Here is a 24935-nt window from a genome sequence, read left to right on the forward strand (position 1 = left end):
GGAGATGCGCAAATTAACATTAAGATCGACAACACTCTAATTGTCAGGCATAATGAGGGCAAATTCCTAGGCCATACCTCGACAACAACCTGAACTTCAGCACTCATATCCAACACATAACCAAAAAAGTATCCAAAACTGTTGGGATCCTCTCCAAGATTCGATACTACGTGCCGCAAACTGCCCTTCTCACACTATACCATTCACTTATATATCCATACCTCACCTATGCTATCTGTGCTTGGGGTTCAACTGCAGCAACACACCTAAAGCCAATAATAACCCAACAAAAAACCGCAGTAAGAATAATCACTAAATCCCATCCCTGGCAACACACCCCCCCACTCTTCATAGATCTAAACTTACTCCCTGTTCAGTACATCCACACTTACTGCTGTGCAATCTACATCTACAGGACCTTAAATTCCAATATTAACCTTGACCTAAAATGCTTTCTTGATAGTTGTGACAGAACCCACAGGCACAACACCAGACACAAACATCTCTATGACATTCCCCGTGTCCAACTAAACCTTTACAAAAATTCAATGTATGTCAAAGGCCCTAAAATCTGGAACACCCTACCTGAAAATTCCAAAACTGCAGACACATTCATCACCTTCAAGACTACCATCAGGAAACATCTTATCTCCCTGATACACCCTGTCAACTAATAATACGAATACCACCTGGTGGATCACACTTACACTCACTCACCCATTTGACCATAAACAGAAATATCAATCTCAATCTCAAAATAATGAATCTTAACTAGTTATAAGTTGGCCTGTGATACTCCAATACTGAAACTATGCATAGTGCCAAAACAAAAGCATTCACATTGCTAAACTCACAACTAGTATTTAGTCACTTAGCCATAATACCAACTTACCTCATAATTTTGTAATATTTTAAACTTAAGATTTAATATAAGTCTGCCCAAAATGCCTAGCCATGCTAGGTGTTCTAGTGGTACACTCTGTAATTATTATTTTACTACATGTAAACCACACAATAACCAAATTCTGTAAACTCAGCATTGTAATCCTTATAGAGAATAAACTTTGAATTTGAGTATAGCACTTTGTCTGGATTTTTTGGGTTATCCTAGGTAATTTACACTATGTATATGTCGCCTTTACAGGCGACAGAAAAGAATAACAGAGCAGCTAAAAGAGGTCAATATCTGAAATGCGTAGGGAGACACTGGTCAGAGAAATAGCAAACATCGAACTTAAGCTAAAGGAATCTTATAGGAGGCAGGAATCGCGGGAAGAACTAAAAGCCATAAATGAAATCGAAAGAAACCCAAAGTATTTCTTCTCCTATGCCAAATCAAAGTCGAGAACAACGTCCAGTATTGGGCCCTTACTTAAACAAGACGGGTCCTACACAGATGACAGCAAGGAAATGAGTGAGCTACTCAAGTCCCAATATGACTCAGTTTTTAGCAAGCCGCTAACCAAACAGAGTCGAAGATCAAAATGAATTTTTTATGAGAGAGCCACAGAATTTGGTTAACACAAGCCTATCTGATGTTATCCTGATGCCAAATGACTTTGAACAGGCGATAAATGACATGCCCATGCACTCTGCCCCAGGGCCAGACTCATGGAAGTCCATGTCCATCAAGAACTGCAAGAAGCCCCTATCACGAGCCTTTTCCATCCTATGGAGAGGGAGCATGGACAAGGGGGTTGTCCCACAGTTACTAAAAACAACAGACATAGCCCCACTCCACAAAGGGGGCAGTAAAGCAACAGCAAAGAACTACAGAACGACAGCACTAACATCCCATATCATAAAAATCTTTGAAAGGGTCCTAAGAAGCAAGATCACCACCCATCTAGAAACCCATCAGTTACACAACCCAGGGCAACATGGGTTTAGAACAGGTCGCTCCTGTCTGTCTCAACTATTGGATCACTACGACAAGGTCCTAGATGCACTAGAAGATAAAAAGAATGCAGATGTAATATATACAGACTTTGCAAAAGCCTTCGACAAGTGTGACCATGGCGTAATAGCGCACAAAATGCCTGCTAAAGGAATAACAGGAAAAGTCGGTCGATGGATCTATAATTTCCTTACTAATAGAACACAGAGAGTAGTAGTCAACAGAGTAAAGTTCAAGGCAGCTACGGTGAAAAGCTCTGTTCCACAAGGCACAGTACTCGCTCCCATCTTGTTCCTCATCCTCATATCTGACATAGACAAGTATGTCAGCCACAGCACCGTGTCTTCCTTTGCAGATGACACCCGAATCTGCATGACAGTGTCTTTCATTGCAGACACTGCAAGGCTCCAGGCAGACATCAACCAAGTCTTTCAGTGGGCTGCAGAAAACAATATGAAGTTCAACGATGAGAAATTTCAATTACTCAAATATGGTAAACACGAGGAAATTAAATCTTCATCAGAGTACAAAACAAATTCTGGTCACAAAGTAGAGCGAAACACCAACGTCAAAGACCTGGGAGTGATCATGTCGGAGGATCTCACCTTCAAGGACCATAACATTGTATCAATTGCATCTGCTAGAAAAATGACGGGATGGATAATGAGAACCTTCAAAACTAGGGATGCCAAGCCCATGATGACACTCTTCAGGTCACTTGTTCTATCTAGGCTGGAATATTGCTGCACACTAACAGCACCTTTCAAGGCAAGTGAAATTGCTGACCTAGAAAATGTACAGAGAACCTTCATGGTGCGCATAACGGAGATAAAACACCTCAATTACTGGGAGCGCTTAAGGTTCCTGAACCTGTATTCCCTGGAATGCAGGCGGGAGAGATACATGATTATATACACCTGGAAAATCCTAGAGGGACTAGTACCGATCTTGCACACAAAAATCACTCACGACGAAAGCAAAAGACTTGGCAGACGATGCAACACCCCCCAATGAAAAGCAGGGGTGTCACTAGCACGTTAAGAGACCATACAATAAGTGTCAGGGGCCCGAGGCTGTTCAACTGCCTCCCAGCATACATAAGGGGGATTACCAACAGACCCCTGGCAGTCTTCAAGCTGGCACTGGACAAGCACCTAAAGTCGGTTCCTGATCAGCCGGGCTGTGGCTCGTACGTTGATTTGCATGCAGCCAGCAGTAACAGCTTGGTTGATCAGGCTCTGATCCACCAGGAGGCCTGGTCACAGACCGGGCTGCGGGGGCGTTGACCCCCGGAACTCTCTCCAGGTAAACTCCAGGTAATACCTGTGAGACAGAGATAGACAGAGAGAAAGAGAGAGACAGATTGAAAGAGATAGAATGTGGGAGAAAGATAATTAGATAGAATGGAGGGGAAGCAGCATCCAACCCCATTGTTTTGACAGGCTGTAGGGGGGTGAGTAATGAGACAATATGTCATTTTGACAGCTGTAGACTCCTGACTCAAAACAATTATAAGCCACACACTCGCACCCAAGACAAGCTTGCTGAATGGTGATAATAGCAGTTATATGAAAGTATCTAGTGACTATATATGTGTATATATATTATAGAAACCAGAAGCAAGAAGGGAAGGCAGGAATGAAGGAAGGACGAGATGAAAGGAAGGAAAAAAGTAAGGAAAGGCAGATGAAGGAATGTAGGAAGAGAGGTAGGAAAGGACAGATGAAGGAATGTAGAAAGAGAGGTAGGAAAGGAATGAAGGAAATTAGGAAGGAAGGAATGATGACACACGATCATTTACCTAGGATAACTACATAACACAACTGCCTGCTAATACTTTGAAGAAAACTGCTCAGACGAGGCATTTTGTCTTTGCACATAAGAAAAAAAGTCCACAAAAATGCACACACACTAGTTTTATGTGTGAGGAGTGTAAAACACCATTGTGTATGACACCATGATTCAAAGACTTCCACAAGCTGCAGAACTTCTAGGAATATGTCCAGTGACTGTATATTGGTATATATATTATAGAACAATAGTAATAAAAAAATTTTTGTATTTTTGTTTTTGTAAACAAGTTTTGTAAACAATATATTGATAATTACGTTTGTGTGCTTGTTGTGTTGTATACAACAAGTGTATATATGTACATTGCACCTTACTTTGGTCTCACAGGCCACATAAGTTATGTGAAAAATAAAATAGTGAAAAAAACAACAAACCTTCAAATACAAGTAAACCAAAGTTTACAGGGTGAGTGGCAGTCGCCGCTGTTGCCATACGTGGCTCATTTTCTGCAAACTTCATGCCTCTATATCTCGGTAAGTACTGATGGGAAAATTTTTTTTTTTGGACTAAAACAATCAGAAAAATAAATTTTTTTTTTTTCGAATATTTTGCGACACCAGGAGACACTTCAGGATTGGGCCTTTCGACAGTCAAGGGGTTAAGACCAGCAAAGGTTGGTTTGAGAGATTTAAGAATCGTAGTGGCATACACAGTGTGGTAAAGCATGGAGAGGCTGTCAATTCGGACAAAAAAGCAGCTGAAAAATATGTGCAGGTACAGAGCTCTATGGACGGATTTTTGGTGCGACAGAGTTCCAGTGACTCTCAAGTTGTTCCCAGTGGCATTAAAAAAAGATGGAAGTAACCCCAGAAAAGGACTTGGCAGCTAAAGTCCTTATGGAAGGGGATTCCCCTTCCAAACAATAATATACCTCCATCTCCCCTTCCTCCCATCTCATCACTGTATCTTTAATTAACCCTTTGAGGGTCGACAGGCCCTCTCCGAAACTCGTTCTCAGGGTCGACCAAATTTAAAAAAAAAAAAAAATTATTTTCTCTTATGAAAAGATAGAGAATCTTTTCCCGATCATAACGACACCAAAAGTTTGAAATTTGATAGAAAACTTACGGAATTATGCTCTCGCAAAGTTAGCGGTCTCGGCGATGTTTACGGATCGGCGATTTTGCCCACTTTGAGCCCCATTTTCGGCCAATTTCACATTACTAGTCGACAAAAAACATGAATATTTCGCTAGAACTCCATTTTTTCTATCGAATGGGTGCAAGAAACCACCCATTTTTAAATTCAACTATCCAGTACAGTGGTCAGAATTTAGCAATTTTGCCAATTTCACACAAATTTCAAAAGATGCCAATTTCGGAATAGGGTCCAGAATAAACAAGAAAGACATTCCTGGCACTAAAATGACATTTCCTCTAGTCATTAGTCACGTCTCAAGGCCCCTCTTATATTCTTTTGCTTTCCACTTTGAATTTTTATTCTCACAAAAAATATAAGATTTACTGTTATGCAGACTACTGCATTAGTGTAAAAAATGGTATAAATATTATTGGTGCACTTGTGAAAGAATATTAGACTCACCAGTTGACGTGTATTGCACGCTTGGCACGATTTGTTTACTCTTGAAGTTTGGTAAAAATCGAACATTTCTGCTACTTTGAGCTCAATTTCAAGGCACCTTTCATTGTAAAACCAGTCAAAATCATCTCAATTTCAGTAATATGTCTTCCATTCTATAAAATGAGACCAAGAAAACTAGAATACAACAATAGATACTATACGAAAATACACTGCAAAGTCGCTGATTTATTAAAAAAAATGGAAAAAGTTTTTTTTTTCTCATTATGCACCGTGTGCTGCAGGATTTTTTTTAGACTGTGCACACTGACCACATAGACCCATTCTTTCATATGAAGGCCTACCAGCTTTCTCCCACTAGATTTGAGGTCGCTAGAATTTATGAGTACTAGTACGTCAAAAACCCCTACGCGTAAGACGTACTAGTACGACGAAAACCCTCAAAGGGTTAAGGTAAGTGTCACTTATTCTTCATTTAGTTCAGTATTTATTGTGCATGTATCCTTGCTTTTCTGTATAGGAAAATGTATATTACACATAAAATTTTTTCGTGCTTTTGGGTGTCTGGAACGGATTAATTGGATTTCCATTATTTTTTATGGGGAAAATTAATTCGACTAATGATAAATTCGACTGAGGACAAGCTCTCTGGAATGGATTAATATCGTTGGTCGATTGTCCACTGTATATTCATTTTTTACTCATATTTTTGACTTTTGGTGGTTTCGTTGGTACGTTACCCCATTGTAAAGTCTTGTGATGAGTTCATCGGTACGTAACCCCATTGTAAAGTCTTGTGATGAGTTCATCGGTGCATAACCCCATTTTAAAGTCTAGGAACACCTGTATATATCTACGATCACCTGGAGCCTTTGAGAAAGGCATTGTTAGATTTTCAACCACACAAGATGACTACTTATTTTTCTATGATCTCATTTTGTGGCATATTCCCTTTTTAACATTATCTGTTAAGTGTAGAGTCAAACAGTGCTGATGGATAAACTTAAAATCTGAACAACTTGTCATCGGATAATTAATGATTAACTATATGGTAATAACGGTATATATGCATGTTCTTTGAGTCTCCTTGCTCAGGGGGAATTGACCAGTATGTTACATTTTTAATAAAGTAGTAAGGTTTAGTTTTTAAAATACAGGCAGGCTCCACTTATAGAGCAGGTTAGGTTCTGGGCTGCAGCTGTTAAGCAAAAAATTGCTGTAAAGTGAAGAATAGTTTTTTTTTCAATTTCAAATGATATAAAAGCCTGATAACATGTTTGCACTATAATATATTAAGTGAGCAACAGAGCTAGACCTAAAATATGCATATACTATACACACATTACTTCTTTCTTTCTTTCAACACACCGGCCGTATCCCACCGAGGCAGGGTGGCCCAAAAGGAAAAAACGAAAGTTTCTCCTTTTTCATTTAGTAATATATACAGGAGAAGGGGTTACTAGCCCCTTGCTCCCGGCATTTTAGTCGCCTCTTACAACATGCATGGCTTACGGAGGAAGAATTCTGTTCCACTTCCCCATGGAAGTAAGAGGAAATAAACAAGAACTAGAAAGAAAATAGAAGAAAACCCAGAAGGGTGTGTATATATATATGCTTGTACATGTATGTGTAATGTGACCTAAGTGCAAGTAGAAGTAGCAAGACGTACCTGAAATCTTGCATGTTTATGAGACAGACAAAAGACACCAGCAATACTACCATCATGTAAAACAATTACAGGTTTTCGTTGTACACTCACTTGGCAGGACGGTAGTACCTCCCTGGGCGGTTGCTGTTTACCAACCTACTACCTAGGACACACATTACTTATGTTAGAGTATTTTTGTACTTAGCTTATAGTGACTGATGAATGTATTTATTGTAGGAAGTCTGAATAAATGAAGAATGGGTATAATTGAAGACTGCTGTATTAGTGAAACACTGTAAGACGAAGTGCTGTAAAGTGAAGCCCTCCTGTAATGTACTCTATGTAATGTAAATGATTTAGAAAACTAAAAAGATGAAGAATGAGATACTTGTACAATATTTGGGAATCTTTATAATTGAAACATTTCATTGATCATTTGGTACTTCAGCCCAATACTAAGAAGAACATTATATAAATTTTAACATATCGAATTGTTACATAAAATTTATTCTATTTTTTCTCATTATAGGGTATGATCCTTCAAGGATGTTCTGTGACGAGCCATGAGGATCCCAGCTACTGGCAAAACCCGGAAAATTTTAATCCAGATCGCTTCTTGGATGAGAGTGGAAAGTTTGTGTCCCAGAAAGAAGGTTTCTTCCCATTTGGAATAGGTATGTTCTTAAATTAACTGTTGATATTGACCTCCTTATTAAATTATGCAAATAACCTGCACATATGACAATATCCTGGATGCCCTAGAGGACTAACAAAATGCAGATGTAGCTTATGCAGACTTTGCAAAAGCTTTCAAAAAGTGCAACCATGTTGTAATGGTGCAGAAAATACATGATACAGGAATAACAGGAAAAGTTGGTACATGGATATATAACTTCATAACAAATAGAACACAAAGAGTAACAATAAACAGAGTAAAGTCTAAGGCAGCTACAGTGAAAAGCTCTGTCCCACAATGTACAGTACTCACCCCATCATGTTCCTCATCCTCATATCTGACTCTATAATTCTTTCTTACTGCTATTAATTGCTCATAATTTTAAATTACAAGTCAAATCTTACTCCAAATTAATAATATTCATTTATTCTTACCTGTCCATTTAATTTTGTTTATCACTACTTGTTTTTTAGTCACTTTACATTGTGTATGCAATTAGTGTATATTCCAATTACTTTTTTGCAAGTACCAAAACTATCTTTTGCTAGCTAGTACCAACTACCTCATTTTTTTTACTTTTATTGTGCAATAAACTGCTCAATTTATCTAATATTACAAATCAGATCTTACTCCTAAACCAATATTATTTCATAGTGACCATCTGTCCATTTAACTTTGTTTACCATTACTTAATTTTAGTCCCTTATATATTTTCTCCTTTATTTTAGCTTTATATAACTACCCTAGCTTATACATTCACAATTGTTAAAATAATCAAGGTGCTATTCTCAGGTGCTAAAGTAGAACAAGTTCACAATTTTGCCATTATATTCCAAAGCTCATTTATTTTATAGTACTACCTACTATCATATTCCCAAGCTCCATTATTTGATCATCACTTTATTTGTACTAGTCCCTTTTATATTGTCTCCTTTATTTTAGCTTAAAAAAAAAAAAAAAACTACCTTAGCTCATTATTTTACATTTGTTAAATAATTCAGGTGCTATTTTTTAGCTTAAGACTATTTACTTTGTTTTATACTTAATTCTAACTATAGATTCACTACAAATCTTATGATTACAAGCATTGATCCAGATACCAACCTCTTATTTAATGACTTAAATGAATCAAACAGTTACTGTAATTACTACACTGCAGAACAATCAAAGGCACTTCTCAGTGCCAACAACAACATAACTATCTTTAACTACAATATCAGATCTTTAAGCAAGCATTACGATGACCTCATAGCATTACTAAATTCCTTACATGCCAATATGTCCATCATTACACTAACTGAAACCTGGCTAAAGCCTGATAGTACAGATGTCTATGCCATCCCTGGTTACACAGCCATACACAACTGTAGGCCAGACCAACAAGGGGGTGGCACAGCCATATACTACTCAGACCAACTAGAATGTATCACTAATACTTGCACAAGAGATGAACATGGGGAATATATAATAGCCAAATTCAAATCCAAATACCTACAAAAACCTCTCACATTGATAAACATCTACAGAGTTCCACAGTCAAACATTAGCCAATTTAGTCAAAACCTAGGAAGTATGATAACTGATGCACGCATGAACAAAGATCACTTACTACTCTCAGGTGACTTCAATATAAATCTCCTGCAAGACCAGGACCCACACGTTACTGAATTCACAAACACAATGAGTAACTGTATGTTGCTACCAACAGTAACAAAACCTACAAGAGTTACAGAGACTAGTGTTTCCCTACTTGACCACATCTGGACCAACACCATATCCCCTTTAAAATCAGGCATAATTACAGATAATACCACAGACCACTACCCTACTTTCCTCATAACAACTCTTGGTAAATTACCCCAAGACACTACTAAAGTCACCTTCAGACTTCACAATGAGGCAGCCATTAATAACTTCACAACAGCAGTAGCAAACATTGACTGGCACACTGAGCTAGAAATCAATACAGATATTGACGAATGTATTAATAATTTTCTAAAAAAGACTCAATACCTCTATAACAAGCACTGCCCTAAAAAAACTAAGCAGATGACAGCTAAGAGACTGAACAGTCCCTGGCTAACACCCAGCATTCTCAAATCCATAAATACAAAACACCAATATGAAAAACAGTACAGAATGGGTCACATAACCAGAGACCAAACAAAACGTTACTCGTCAATCCTAACCAGCCTGATAAGAAGGGCAAAAAAATTGTATTATGAGAACAGATTATCCAACTTACGAGGTGATATAAAAAAGACCTGGAAAACCCTATCAGAAATTCTGGGAACAAAAAAGATATCACGAAATAGCGAAATAAAATTAGCAAAATCAGATGAACCCCAACTCCCACCAACAGAAACAGCAAACAGACTCAATGATTTCTTCTCCACTATAGGACAAAACCTTGCCAATAAAATCCCAAGCTCAGATACCCCACCAAATGACTACCTCACCGGCAACTACCCGAACACACTGTTCCTAGCTCCGACTAACCCATACGAAGTCTCCCTTATTATCAACGCACTAAAAAACAAGGCAGGAGATTTAAATACCTTACCACCCTTTATATACAAAAAAGTGTCACAAGTGCTATCACCAATCATTGCAACACTCTTTAACAAATCCATTGAATCCTCCACCTTCCCTACAGTACTCAAAATAGCAAGGGTCACCCCGATCCACAAAGGAGGAGACCAAACAGAGTTGAATAACTATAGGCCAATATCCAACTTACACCCTCTCTCAAAAATCTTCGAAAAATTAATTCATAAACGAATCTACTCCTACCTTATCTCCCAAAACATACTCAACCCCTGCCAATTTGGATTCAGGCCTAATAAAAATACTAATGATGCTATTATACACATGCTAGAACATATATACACTGCAATAGAGAAAAAAGAAGTCCCACTGGGGATCTTCATTGACTTACGTAAAGCTTTTGATACAGTTGACCATGACTTGCTCCACATAAAATTGTCACACTATGGTATAAGAGGGCACTCCCTCAACTACCTCAAGTCATACCTCAGCAACAGAAGCCAATATGTGTACGCAAATGGGGCAAACTCTTCTGCACAACCAATTACAGTTGGTGTCCCACAGGGAAGTGTCCTTGGCCCTCTTCTCTTTCTCCTATACATAAATGACCTACCAAATGCTTCTCAATTACTCAAACCCACACTATTTGCTGATGACACAACATACGTCTTCTCCCACCCGAGCCCAGTCACGCTAGCCAATACTGTAAATACCGAATTACAGAAAATATCTACCTGGATGAGTACTAACAAACTTACACTAAACATTGACAAAACCTACTTCATTCAGTTTGGTAACAGAGCTACAGATGTCCCTCTTAACATAATGATAAACGGATCACCTATCACAAAGGTAACAGAGGGAAAATTCTTAGGAATCCACCTTGATAATAGACTCAAATTTCATACACATATACAACAAATTTCTAAGAAAATTTCCAAGACTGTAGGCATACTATCGAAGATACGGTACTATGCTCCACAGTCAGCCCTCCTGGCCCTATATCACTCTCTTATTTACCCCTATCTCACCTATGGAATTTGTGCATGGGGCTCAACAACAAGTAACCATCTCAGACCACTAATTACCCAACAAAAGGCTGCAGTTAGAATGATAACAAATTCTCACTACAGGCAGCACACTCCACCAATATTCAATACACTCAACCTACTCACCATACAAAACATCCATACTTATTACTGCACCTATTACATACATAGAACACTCAACTCTGATATTAACCCTCCCCTCAAACATCTCCTTGCCAACCTCAACAGAACACATGACCATAACACAAGGCACAGATCACTCTTTGATATTCCTCGTGTCCATCTCACGCTATGCAAAAACTCAATGCACATAAAAGGCCCTAAAATCTGGAATTCATTACCTGTAAATATAAAAGAAACACTACCTGTTTATAAATTCAAGTCTCTTCTCAAAGATCATTTACTCACCCAAAACCAAATAAATACTGAGTAACTGAACCTTATAAATTGTATATCTTAAATGTTTCTCACAATTATATCACATAAATGTTAAACCTAAAACCCAATCTAACTTTATTATTTTTTAAATACACTACCTAACAGAATAATCCATTCTACTGAATTTACAACAATGCATGCAACCATATGACCTGTCTTTGTAATACTCACTTGTGCTTTATAGTAATCAGTTTACATTAATGTTTTTCACTGATTTCATCATTGCTTAGTTAATCTTAAGTTAATTTTAAGCCAGCCCGTAATGCTATGCATAGTATAAGTGGCTTTGGCATGCTGCTCTTATCTGTATTTTTTTGTACCTCTGTAAGTGTGCTCAAATTATAAATAAATAAATAAATAAATAAATAAATTGATAGCCCCTTCAGGGTCCAAGGCCCAAATCTGAAGTGGTGCCCCAGTGTCCAAGAATTTAAAAAAAAAAAAATTTGTTATTTTTTCTTATGAAATGGTAGAGAATCTTTTTGTGAAGGTAATAAAACAAAAAGTACGAAATTTTATGGAAAATTGACGAAATTATGCTCTCGCGAATTTTGATGTGTCAGCGATATTTACGAATCGGCAATTTTGCCGACTTTGACTCCCATTTTAGGCCAATTACATTATTCCAGTCAACCAAATTCTTAGCTATTTCACTAGTATTACTTCTATCGATTGAGCACAAGAAATCGCCAAATAAACTGTTTCAACTACAAATTAAAGTGATTGGAAATTGTTAATTTGGCCAATTTAACATAAAGTTCAAAGTATTCCAATTTCAAAATAGGGTCCAGAATAAACAATGTAGGTATTCCTGGAACTAAACTAACATTTCCTCTGTTCATTAGTTATGTTTTGAGGCTTTACAAATAAATTCCATTTTGATTTTTTATTCACATAATGAATTTTTATTCACACCAAAAAATAGAAGATTTACTGTTATGCAATACTGTAATAATTGTATAAATATCATCACCACATTTGTGAATGCATATTAGACCCACCAGCTGGTGTGTATTAGACGTGTGAGGTCGTTTGTTTACTCTTGAATATTGGCAAAAACTTAACATTTCCGCTATTTTGAGCTCAGTTTCAAGCCATTTCCAATGCTAAAACCAATCAAAATCATCTCTATTTCTGTAATATGTCTTCCATTCTATCAAATGAGACCAAGAAATCGCAAATAGATCTATAGAAAACATACGAAAAAACACTGCAAAGTCGCTGTTTTAATAAAAAAATCATGATTTCAGTTTTTTTCTCTCATTATACACAGCATGCTGCAGGATCTGTTTTATGTGGTGCACACATACCACATAGATGTATTCTCTCATATCTAGGCCCAAATGTACCACTCACAGTTTATCAGAGTGAGCTGAGCTCATGACGTAGATCTACGGTTTGGACCCTGAACGTAAAGCCGTAGATCTACGGGACGGACCCTCAAAGGGATAGAGATGTAAGCCACAACACCGTGTCTTCCTTTGTAGTTGACACGCATATTTGCATGACAGTGTCCTCCATCGAAGACACTGCAAGACTCCACCCAAACATCAACCAAATCTTTACATAGGCCTTGGAAAACAATATGAAGTTCAATGAAGAGACATTTTAATTACTCCGATGTGAAAAACTTGAGAAAAATAAAATTATATCGGAGTATAAAACAAATTTCAACCAAACAATAGAGTGAAAAACTAATATGAAGGACCTGGGAGTAATAATGTCAGAGAATCTCACTTTTAAAGATCACAACAATGTATCTACCACATCTGCTAGAAAAATGACAGGATGGATAATGAGAACCTTCAAAACTGTGGATGCCAATCTTATGATGGCTCTCTTCAAATTGCTTGTTCTCTCTAGGCTGCAATATTCCTCTACACTAACAGCACCTTTCAAGACATGAGAAATTGCTGACCTGGAGAGTATACAGAGAACCTTCACGACACACATAAGTACAGTAATTCACCTAAATTACTGGAAACAGTTGAAGTTCCTTGACTTGTATTCCCTGGAGTGCATGCAAGGAAGATACATGATAATATACACTTGAAAAATCCTAGAGAGATTAGTACCAAATTTGCATACAAAAATCACTCTGTACAAAAGCACCTGCCTCCCAGCATACATAAGGGGGATTACTAATACATTCCTGGCTGTCTTCAAGGAGGTACCAGATAGGCATCTAAAGTCAGTACCTGATCAGCCGGGCTGTGGTTCATACGTCGGTTTGCATGCGACGAGCAGTAACAGCCTGGTTAATCAGGGTCTGATCCACCTCAAGGTCAGATCACAGACTGGGATGCGAGAGCGTTGACCCCCAAAATCCTCTCCATGTATATGTATGCAAAAGAAACTTTATGACAACATTTCAGTCCACCGTGAACATAAACCAGTCACACGAAGGTAAGGGACCTAGTATATAGTATAAGAGAGGAGTCCAGTATCTATACTGGCCTCCTTACACTGAGGTCAGTGATCACCTGCGGTCATACCTGTCCTAAGCTCTGGGAGTTAGCGTGGGGTGTTACTAAGCACCATTGCTTGTTGTAATGTTTTAGAATCTCAGATTAAAGTGTTGAAGAAGGAGGTTCTACTTCTTTAGGAGGAAAATAGGAGGCTGAAGCTTTGCCTTGATGAGTTTGGGAGTGAGTGTAAGAAGGATTTAGCTGGCAAGGAGGAAATGGTCGCCAGCAGTGATAGTGGCAGCCGCTTTAAGTGGCAAGTGGTTCACAGTACAGGAAGAAGGAAGATAAGGAGGGTTAACAGAGAAGATGTGAAGGTAGGAAATCGATTCTCTGTTCTCCAAGACGAGTGCACTTCAGTGGTTAGTGAGGTTGAAGGTACCACTGATTCCCCTGCTAATCAAGGTAAGAATATTTTAATAGTAGGAGATTCTCAGGTAAGATATATGGACCGTGCTTTTTGTAACAGAGACAGAAAGGCCAGACAGAGGGTGTGCCTTCCTGGAGCTGGTGTTGGTGACATAGTCAACAGGTTGGATAATATTATGGCAGGTAATGGGAACAAGCCCATTATCTGTCATAGTGCTTGGGGTAATGACAATGGGAAGGGCAGGAGACAGGAGCTACTGGATAAGTACAGGTCAGCCATAGATGTAGTTAGGTCTAAGTGAGGAATCCCAGTCATATGTAGCATCTTGCCTAGAAAGGGAGTGGGCAATGAATGGATGTCTAGGGCAGTTGGTATAAATTGCAAGGAACTTGCAATCCCATTTATTGATAACTGGGACCAATTCTTTGGCAAACGTGATATGTATGCAAGGGATGGGGTTCATCTCTCTGGGGCTGGAGTGGTTGCATTAGCCAGTTCAATTGAGAAGGTAAATGATGACTTGTCTAGGAATTAAGATGATAGATTATAGAGGTATAGGTGTTTGTGGGAAACAATCAGGCTGCAGTATTAGGCTTAAAAACATCAGTTATTACCGGAGTACCTCTGGGATATGTTTAAAAGACAATATTCAAAATAAAGTTGCTAGTAATGGCAAGAGAGATAGCAGAGGGCAATGAGTGACTAGCTCCCTTAAGATTTACTATACAAATAGTAGGAGTCTAAGAAATAAGATAAATGAGCTAAGATTACTTGCAAGTGTAGGTAATACAGTGGACCCCCGGTTAACGATTTTAATCCGTGCAAGAGGGGTAATTGTTATGCGAAATAATCGTTATGTGAATGAATTTTCCCCATAAGAAATAATGGAAATAAAATTAATCCGTGCAAGACACCCAAAAGTATGAAAAAAAAATTTTTTTTACCACATGAAATATTAATTTTAATACACACAAACTGAAAAAGGCATGCACACTTACATGACACTTACTTTTATTGAAGATCTGGTGATGATTGATGGGATGGGAGGAGGGGAGAGCATTATCTTCTTACTGTTTAGAAGGGGAATCCCCTTCCATTAGGACTTGAGGTAGTAAGTCCTTTTCTGGGGTTACTTCCCTTCTTTTTTTAATGCCACTAGGGCCAGCTTCAGAATCACTGGACTTCTTTCGTACAAGATATCTGTCCATAGTGGCCTGTACCTCTCGTTCCTTTATCACTTCCCTAAAGTGTTTCACAACATTGTCAGTGTACAGGTTGCCAACACGGCTTGCAATAGCTGTGTGAGGGTGATTTTCATCCATGAAGGTTTGCACTTCAAGCCACTTTGCACAGATTTCCTTTATCTTTGTAGTAGGCAACTTCTTCAATTTCTCTCTCCCCTCCTCTGAACCAGTTTCCCCAGGTCTGGCCTCTTACTCTTGAAGTTGATCTATCAGCTCATCAGTGGTTAGTTCTTCATTGTCCTCCTCCACCAACTCTTCCACATCCTCCCCACTAACCTCCAACCCCAAGGACTTTCCCAATGCCACAATGGATTCCTCAACTGGCACAGGATTCTCAGGGTTAGCCTCAAACCCTTCAAAATCCCTTTTGTCTACACATTCTGGCCACAGTTTCTTCCAAGCAGAGTTCAAGGTCCTCTTAGTCACTTCCTCCCAAGCCTTACCTATAAGGTTTACACAATTGAGGATATTAAAGTGATCTCTCCAAAACTCTCTTAGAGTCAGTTGAGTTTCTGAGGTCATTACAAAGCACCTTTCAAACAGAGCTTTTGTGTACAGTTTCTTGAAGTTGGAAATAACCTGCTGGTCCATGGGCTGCAGGAGAGGAGTGGTATTAGGAGGCAAAAACTTCACCTTAATGAAGCTCATGTCCCCATAAAGTCGCTCTGCCACGTCTGTAGGATGACCAGGGGCATTGTCTAACACCAGGAGGCACTTAAGTTCTAATTTCTTTTCAGTTAGGTAATCTTTCACATTGGGGGCAAATGCATGGTGTAACCAGTTATAGAAAAATTCCCTAGTGACCCATGCCTTACTGTTTGCCCTCCACAGCACACACAAATTATCCTTGAGGACATTCTTTTGCCTGAACGCTCTGGGAGTTTCAGAGTGATACACTAATAAAGGCTTAACTTTGCAATCACCACTAGCATTGGCACACATCAACAAAGTAAGCCTGTCTTTCATAGGCTTATGTCCTGGGAGTGCCTTTTCCTCCTGAGTAATGTAGGTCCTGCTTGGCATTTTCTTCCAGAACAGGCCTGTTTCATCACAATTAAACACTTGTTCAGGTTTCAGTCCTTCAGTTTCTATATACTCCTTGAATTCCTGCACATATTTTTCAGCTGCTTTGTGGTCCGAACTGGCAGCCTCACCATGCCTTATCACACTATGGATGCCACTACGCTTCTTAAATCTCTCAAACCAACCTTTGCTGGCCTTAAATTCACTCACATCATCACTAGTTGCAGGCATTTTTTTAATTAAATCGTCATGCAACTTCCTAGCCTTTTCACATATGATCGCTTGAGAGACGCTATCTCCTGCTATCTGTTTTTCATTTATCCACACCAATAAGAGTCTCTCAACATCTTCCATCACTTGCGATCTTTGTTTCGAAAACACAGTTAAACCTTTGGCAACAACAGCTTCCTTGATTGTCTTTTTGGTGCCCACAATAGTAGCGATGGTTGATTGGGGTTTCTTGTACAACTTGACTAGGTCGGCAATACGCACTCCACTTTCATACTTATCAATGATCTCTTTCTTCATTTCAATGGGTATCCTTACCCTTATTGGTGTACGGTTGGCACTAGAAGCTTTCTTGGGGCCCATGGTCACTTATTTTCCAGAAACACCACCGAAAACACTGTAATAATACGAAATATTCCGAGTGTATGCTTGGATGTTAGCGCGGAGGCTGCCTGGTAAACAATGGCACGGGCGGCACATGTGAGGCTGGGTGAGGGCGCACATTGGACGCGTCTCGGACGAAAATCGGTGAGCGGGTTTTTAATCGGTATGCGCGGCAAAAATTTTGCGATTAAAGTAAGCGGTATGCGAAATAATCGCTATGTGATGCCATCGTTATGCGGGGGTCCACTGTATAGATATTATTGTTATAACAGAGACCTGGTTCAACCTGAAAGATAGAGAAATGCCTTCTGAATGCAACATACAGGGTTATAAACTATTCCACACTGATAGAGTCAACAGGAATGGTGGTGGAGTGGTGATGTATGTCAGAGAAAATTTAAATTGCTGTCTTAGACATGATATAAGATTAGAAACATCAAACACAGAATCTGTTTGGCTACAGTTTCTCGAGGAACACGACAAATTAATTTTGCGTGTGATTTATAGGTCCCCAAACCTTGATAGGGAGTGCAGTAAGCTGTTATGGGATGAAATTCATAAGGCATCTAGATGTGATAATGGGAGATTTTAACTTTACACAAATTGATTGGAACAATATGACAGGAAATCTTGAGTCTAGTGACTTTCTTGATACGGTTCAGTATTGGTTTTTAGCACAGGTTGTGACAGAACCAACTAGAGGAAACAATCTGCTTGACTTGGTTCTTGCGAACAAGGAGTCACTAATTAACAATCTTGAGGTTAATGATGAGCTTGGGGAAAGTCATCACAAATCACTTAGTTTTATTTTTTTTTTATTAACTCACTGGACGATTAGAGGCAGGGTGGCCCGAAAAAGAAAAACTTTCACCATCATTCACTCCATCACTGTCTTGCCAGAAGGGTGCTTTGCACTACAGTTTTTAAACTGTAACATTAACACCCCTCCTTCAGACTGCAGGCACTGTACTTCCCATCTGCAGGACTCAAGTCCGGCCTGCCGGACTGAATCCCTTCATAAATATTCATAAATATTACTTTGCTCACACTCCAACAGCATGTCAAGTATTAAAAACCATTTGTCTCCATTCACTCCTATCAAACACGCTCACGCATGCCCGCTGGAAGTCCAAGCCCCTCGCACAAACCTCCTTTACCCCCTCCCTCCAACCTTTCCTAGGCCGATCCCTACCCCGCCTTCCTTCCACTACAGACTGATACACTCTTGAAGTCATTCTGTTTTGCTCCATTCTCTATACATGTCTGAACCACCTCAGCAACCCTTCCTCAGCCCTCTGGACAACAGTTTTGGCAATCCCGTACCTTCTCCTAACTTCCAAACTACGAATTCTCTGCATTATATTCACACCACACATTGCCCTCAGACATGACATCTCCACTGCCTCCAGCCTTCTCCTAACTGCAACATTCATCACCCATGCTTCACACCCATATAAGAGCGTTGGTAAAACTATACTCTCATACATTCCCCTCTTTGCCTCCAAGGACAAAGTTCTTTGTCTCCACAGACTCCTAAGTGCACTGCTCACCCTTTTCCCCTCATCAATTCTATGATTCACCTCATCTTTCATAGACCCATCCGCTGACACGTCCACTCCCAAATATTTGAATACATTCACGTCCTCCATACTCTCTCCCTCCAGTCTGATATCCAATCTTTCATCACCTAATGTTTTTGTTATCCTCATAACCTTACTCTTTCCTGTATTCACTTTTAATTTTCTTCTTTTACATACCCTACCAAATTCATCCACTAACCTCTGCAACTTCTCTTCAGAATCTCCCAAGAGCACAGTGTCATCAACAAAGAGCAACTGTGACAACTCCCACTTTATGTGTGATTCTTTATCTTTTAACTCCACACCTCTTGCCAAGACCCTTGCATTTACTTCTCTTACAACCCCATCTATAAATATATTAAACAACCACGATGACATCACACATCCTTGTCTAAGACCTACTTTTACTGGGAAATAATCTCCCTCTTTCCTACATACTCTAACTTTAGCCTCACTATCCTCGTAAAAACTCTTCACTGTTTTCAGTAACCTACCTCTTATGCCATACACCTGCAACATCTGCCACATTGTCCCCCTATCCACCCTGTCATATGCCTTTTCCAAATCCATAAATGCCACAAAAACCTCTTTTGCCTTATCTAAATACTGTTCACTTATATGTTTCACTGTAAACACCTGGTCCACACACCCCTACCTTTTTTAAAGCCTCCTTGTTCATCTGCTATCCTATTCTCCGTCTTACTCTTAATTCTTTCAATAATAACTCTACCATACACTTTACCAGGTATACTCAACAGACTTATCCCCCTATAAATTTTGCACTCTCCTTTGCCCCCTTGGTCTTTGTACGAAGGAACTATGCATGCTCTCTGCCAATCTCTAGGTACCTTACCCTCTTCCATACATTTATTAAATAATAGCACCAACCACTCCAAAACTATATCCCCACCTGCTTTTCACATTTCTATCTTTATCTCGTCAATCCTAGCTGCCTTACCCCCTTTCATTTTACCTACTGCCTCACGAACTTCCCCCACACTTACAACTGGCTCTTGCTCACTCCTACCAGATGTTATTCCTCCTTGCCCTATACACGAAATCACAGCTTCCCTATCTTCATCAACATTTAACAATTCCTCACAATATTCCCTCCATCTTCCAAATACCTCTTACTCTCCATTTAATCCTTTGACTGTCGCGGTTGTATATATACGTCATGGGAGATACCGTGTTTGATGTATCTATATGCGTAAATTCTAGCGGCTTCAAATCAAGTGGGAGAGGGCTGGTAGGCAGGGCTGGATTAAGAAGTCTCCGGGCCCTAGGCTATTCAGATTGGCCGGGCCCCTTTGAGTTACGGGTAAGCAAAGTGATCCCTTCCAGCTTGGGGGTGGGGGGGGGTCGGTGTGAGCCTGTTTAAGGTCTAATTAAATAAATTCTGGCTATTTTGATTAAATTTAATAGAGAAAGTACATCAAGACAACCAAAAGCATTTACCATCTGCCATTATAACTATCTTGTTAAATCATGCATTTTAAAGAGAATAAACTCAAGACAGCTTAGTATTACTAGATTAGGCTATTAAAGTAGTGACATCATGTACCTATTATATTCAGCATAACCACTACAGCACTATTATTCCCTTTATAAATCACTGACCATTATTGTTATCATTGCATCATGCATAAGACTATCAAATCATATAACCTCAAGAAAGTAAAGAATTGTTTATATTCACAAGCACTTCTTAAATAAACTTTTTTCTGTATTTCATATTGGCAAAATCATCAATTATATTCTGAAAATCAATATTTCTTGTTAGATCAGACTCAATGGTCAGCAAGGCTAGGTTACACAATTTATCTTGGCTCATTGTTGAACGGAGCTGGTTTTTCACTCTTTTCAAAACAGAAAATGAACTTTCTCAGTCACAGTTAGTAGCTGGAAGTGTTAGGTAAAGGCGATACACTATGTCAACATTAGGGAAGGTTTCTGAGATACCTGCATTTCTTAAATGTTTCAAAGCAGCTGAGGGCACACATTTTTCAGGTGGAGCTTTAATCTGATTCATATACCCAGAATAATGAACTATTTCTTCAACAAATGTGTCCTGAACATCTGCTGAAAGGTGTTGTTGCAACTTTAATGCAGCTTCTCTCAATTCTGCATCTGGCATAGTAGTAATTTTGAACAGAAATCCAAACTTGTCATTGAGATTCTGGTAGATTTCTTTTCTTTTCACCAATTCTGTTTATTTCTATTTTATTTTATTTCATTATTTATTTTTGTTTTGATTAATTTTTAAAAATCAATTTTACTCTCCAAACACTTGAACTTTTTAGGTAGGGACCCCTTTGCACTTGCACCATGTGCGCAGTATTGGATGAGCCCCTGAACCCCTTGGACCGCGGGGCCCCCAAATGCACGGGGCCCTAGGCAAATGCCTAGTTTGCCTATGCGGTAATCCGGCCCTGCTGGTAGGCCTGCACGAGAGAGAATGGGTCTCAGTGGTCGGTGTGCACCCTGTGAAAAAAAAATGGGACTCAGCGGTGCATTGTGGGAACGCCATCTTGGTAGTCCATTTTCACCATGCCTCGCGGTAAGAAGTTCCTCACCCCTTGGCGGATTGGAGGTCTTTTGTTCCCAAGTGATAGCTCAAACAGTGATGATAGTGTCAGTGAAAGTGAATTCCCTGGTTTTGAAGCGTGTGTGACTGAAAAAATTACCCAGGATAACATAATTAGCGATGAAAACCCAGATGACCCACAACCTTCCACCTCTGGTGCTGGGCCGGCTCGTTCATGTTCACCTGTACCAGGACGAAAGAGGAAACTATTTGCCCATGTACAAGACTCAGATGTGAGCAGTGCAAGTGATAGTGATAGTGATTTCAAGGTTATTGAAAGCAGTTCTAGTTGTGACAGTGAGGGTGAATATTCCCCAGTGAAGCGGCAGTATATATGACGTCGCATGCGGTCTGGTAGTGTGCCATATGCTCTTCCAAGAGGAAGGAGTACATCTTGGAGCACATCCCGTGGCCCTACACCACGTCCTGATAGTGAAGATGACGATATTGTTACGATGGGTATCAATGATGCAAGTGAGGCAGCAGGCGGTGGTGGTGATAGTGATGGTGGCATGAGTCATGTGACACCAGCAGCAGGCCACGCTACTACCCGCGCTGCTGACTCTGCACAACTACAACCAGCCTCACCCGACCCCACACTCCCACAACCACAACCTGCACAACCACAACGACATTACAATATCCAGAACGCACCAGCTGACCGCATCTGGGATTGGCAGCAAGATGACGAGTTTGTTCCCAATCCCCATGACTTTGATGGAGGACAAAGTGGAATACGGCCATCATGTACACTTGGGAACAATCCCACTGAACTGGAATGCTTTCAGTTGTTCTTCGATGAACCCCTGATGGACATTATTGTCAGGGAAAGCAATACATACTATGAGTACACCATGGCAAACACTGTTCTGTCACCAAGATCACGCCTACACCAGTGGAAGGACACAACTGTGGCAGAGATGTATCTGTTCTTTGCCACAATAATGCTTATGCCACATGTGTATAAGCATAGGGTCAACACATACTGGGCGACAGACCGCCTAATTTCAACCCCTGCTTTCAGTGACATTGTACCAGTGAATAGATTTGTGTTACTGTTACGTATGTTACACTTTTCAGACAAAACCAGGCCTGACAGAAGCGACAGGTTATATAAGGTCAGACGTGTGTTTATGTACCTGAAACAAAAGTGCTGTATGTATTTTTATCCCTTCAGGAAGCTTGTTATTGACGAGTCTTTGATTTTGTTCAGAGGAAGACTCTCATTCAAGCAGTATATACCAAGGAAGAGGAAATGCTTTGGTATAAAGTTATTTGTTCTGTGTGATTGCAAAACTGGTCTGGTTTTGGATATAATTGTGTACACTGGTGGTAAAACAATGGAAGATACCAGAAAGTTACTGGGTATCTCTGGTGATGTGGTTAGAACAATGATGGAGCCATATCTTGGTAAGGGGCATATTTTATATACTGACAACTGGTACACAAGCCCTATACTCAGTGATTTCTTGCGAGTGAACATGACAGGTGTGTGTGGCACAGTGCGTAGAAATCGTAAACATATGCCTAGGTTCGATGCTGGCAGTCGTAGAGGTGAAGTGCAGGTGTTTGTTGCCAATGACATCATGGCATTTCGGTGGCATGACAAACGTGATATCACACTGCTGACATCAGTTCACCGACACGAAATGGTAGACACTGGCAAGCAGAATAGAGAGACCAATGAACCCATTGTAAAACCTGCAGCTGTGATGGATTACAACCTCAATATGCGCTTAGTGGACAAATGTGACATGCAGATTGGGTTTGCTGACTGTGTTCGCAAGAGTTATGAGTGGTACATAAAACTGTTTTTCCATCTTCTTGACATTTCCATGCTGAATGCTTATAATATGTATAAGTTGAAGACCAAGAAGAAACCCAAATATGGTGAATTTTGTTTGTCAGTCATCAGACAAATAATATTCAAGTACCAAGAAACAACACCTTCAATAGACCAGCACCCACGAAATTGTTAACACATGTCCTCTCGTCTGAGGCCTGGTGATCATTACCTCATACCACTGCTTGGTACTACTGCCAAGAAAAATGCTCAGAAGAGGTGTTTTGTCTGTGGACATACCACAAAATGCCCATAAAAATGCAGAGACACTCGTTTTATGTGTGAGGAGTGTAAAACACCATTGTGCTTATACCCATGTTTCAAAGAATTCCACAAGCTGCAGCAGTTCTAGAAAAGTGTCCAGTGATTGTACATATGTTTATATATTATAAAGCAATCATAATAAAAAAATTTTTATGTTGTTTGTGTAAACAAGTTTTAGCAACATTATAATGATACGAGTGTTTTTGCTATAATTGTGTTACATTCAACGAGTGTATATTTATTTATTTATTTATTTATTTATAATTTGAGCACACTTACAGAGGTACAAAAAAAAATACAGATAAGAGCAGCATGCCAAAGCCACTTATACTATGCATAGCATTACGGGCTGGCTTAAAATTAACTTAAGATTAACTAAGCAATGATGAAATCAGTGAAAAACATTAATGTAAACTGATTACTATAAAGCACAAGTGAGTATTACAAAGACAGGTCATATGGTTGCATGCATTGTTGTAAATTCAGTAGAATGGAGTATTCTGTTAGGTAGTGAATTTAAAAAATAATAAAGTTAGATTGGGTTTTAGGTTTAACATTTATGTGATATAATTGTGAGAAACATTTAAGATATACAATTTATAAGGTTCAGTTATTCAGTATTTATTTGGTTTTGGGTGAGTAAGTGATCTTTGAGAAGAGACTTGAATTTATAAACAGGTAGTGTTTCTTTTATATTAACAGGTAATGAATTCCAGATTTTAGGGCCTTTTATGTGCATTGAGTTTTTGCATAGCGTGAGATGGACACGAGGAATATCAAAGAGTGATCTGTGCCTTGTGTTATGGTCATGTGTTCTGTTGAGGTTGGCAAGGAGATGTTTGAGGGGAGGGTTAATATCAGAGTTGAGTGTTTTATGTATGTAATAGGTGCAGTAATAAGTATGGATGTTTTGTATGGTGAGTAGGTTGAGTGTATTGAATATTGGTGGAGTGTGCTGCCTGTAGTGAGAATTTGTTATCATTCTAACTGCAGCCTTTTGTTGGGTAATTAGTGGTCTGAGATGGTTACTTGTTGTTGAGCCCCATGCACAAATTCCATAGGTGAGATAGGGGTAAATAAGAGAGTGATATAGGGCCAGGAGGGCTGACTGTGGAGCATAGTACCGTATCTTCGATAGTATGCCTACAGTCTTGGAAATTTTCTTAGAAATTTGTTGTATATGTGTATGAAATTTGAGTCTATTATCAAGGTGGATTCCTAAGAATTTTCCCTCTGTTAGCTTTGTGATAGGTGATCCGTTTATCATTATGTTAAGAGGGACATCTGTAGCTCTGTTACCAA

General features: G+C 39.3%; 1 protein-coding gene across 1 annotated transcript in view; it reads left to right on the plus strand.

The window, feature by feature from the left end:
• LOC128698448 (cytochrome P450 2L1) overlaps positions 1 to 24935 on the plus strand; it is a gene marked incomplete at its 5' end in the record, with an annotated part of 178667 nt that overhangs the window by 87638 nt on the left and 66094 nt on the right. Inside the window, 1 exon segment of the mRNA XM_070080367.1 lies at positions 7465 to 7609. Within this exon segment, the coding sequence (XP_069936468.1) occupies positions 7465 to 7609 (145 nt within the window).

The sequence above is a fragment of the Cherax quadricarinatus genome, unplaced genomic scaffold (assembly GCF_038502225.1).
Source record: "Cherax quadricarinatus isolate ZL_2023a unplaced genomic scaffold, ASM3850222v1 Contig357, whole genome shotgun sequence".
Lineage (NCBI taxonomy): Eukaryota > Metazoa > Arthropoda > Malacostraca > Decapoda > Parastacidae > Cherax > Cherax quadricarinatus.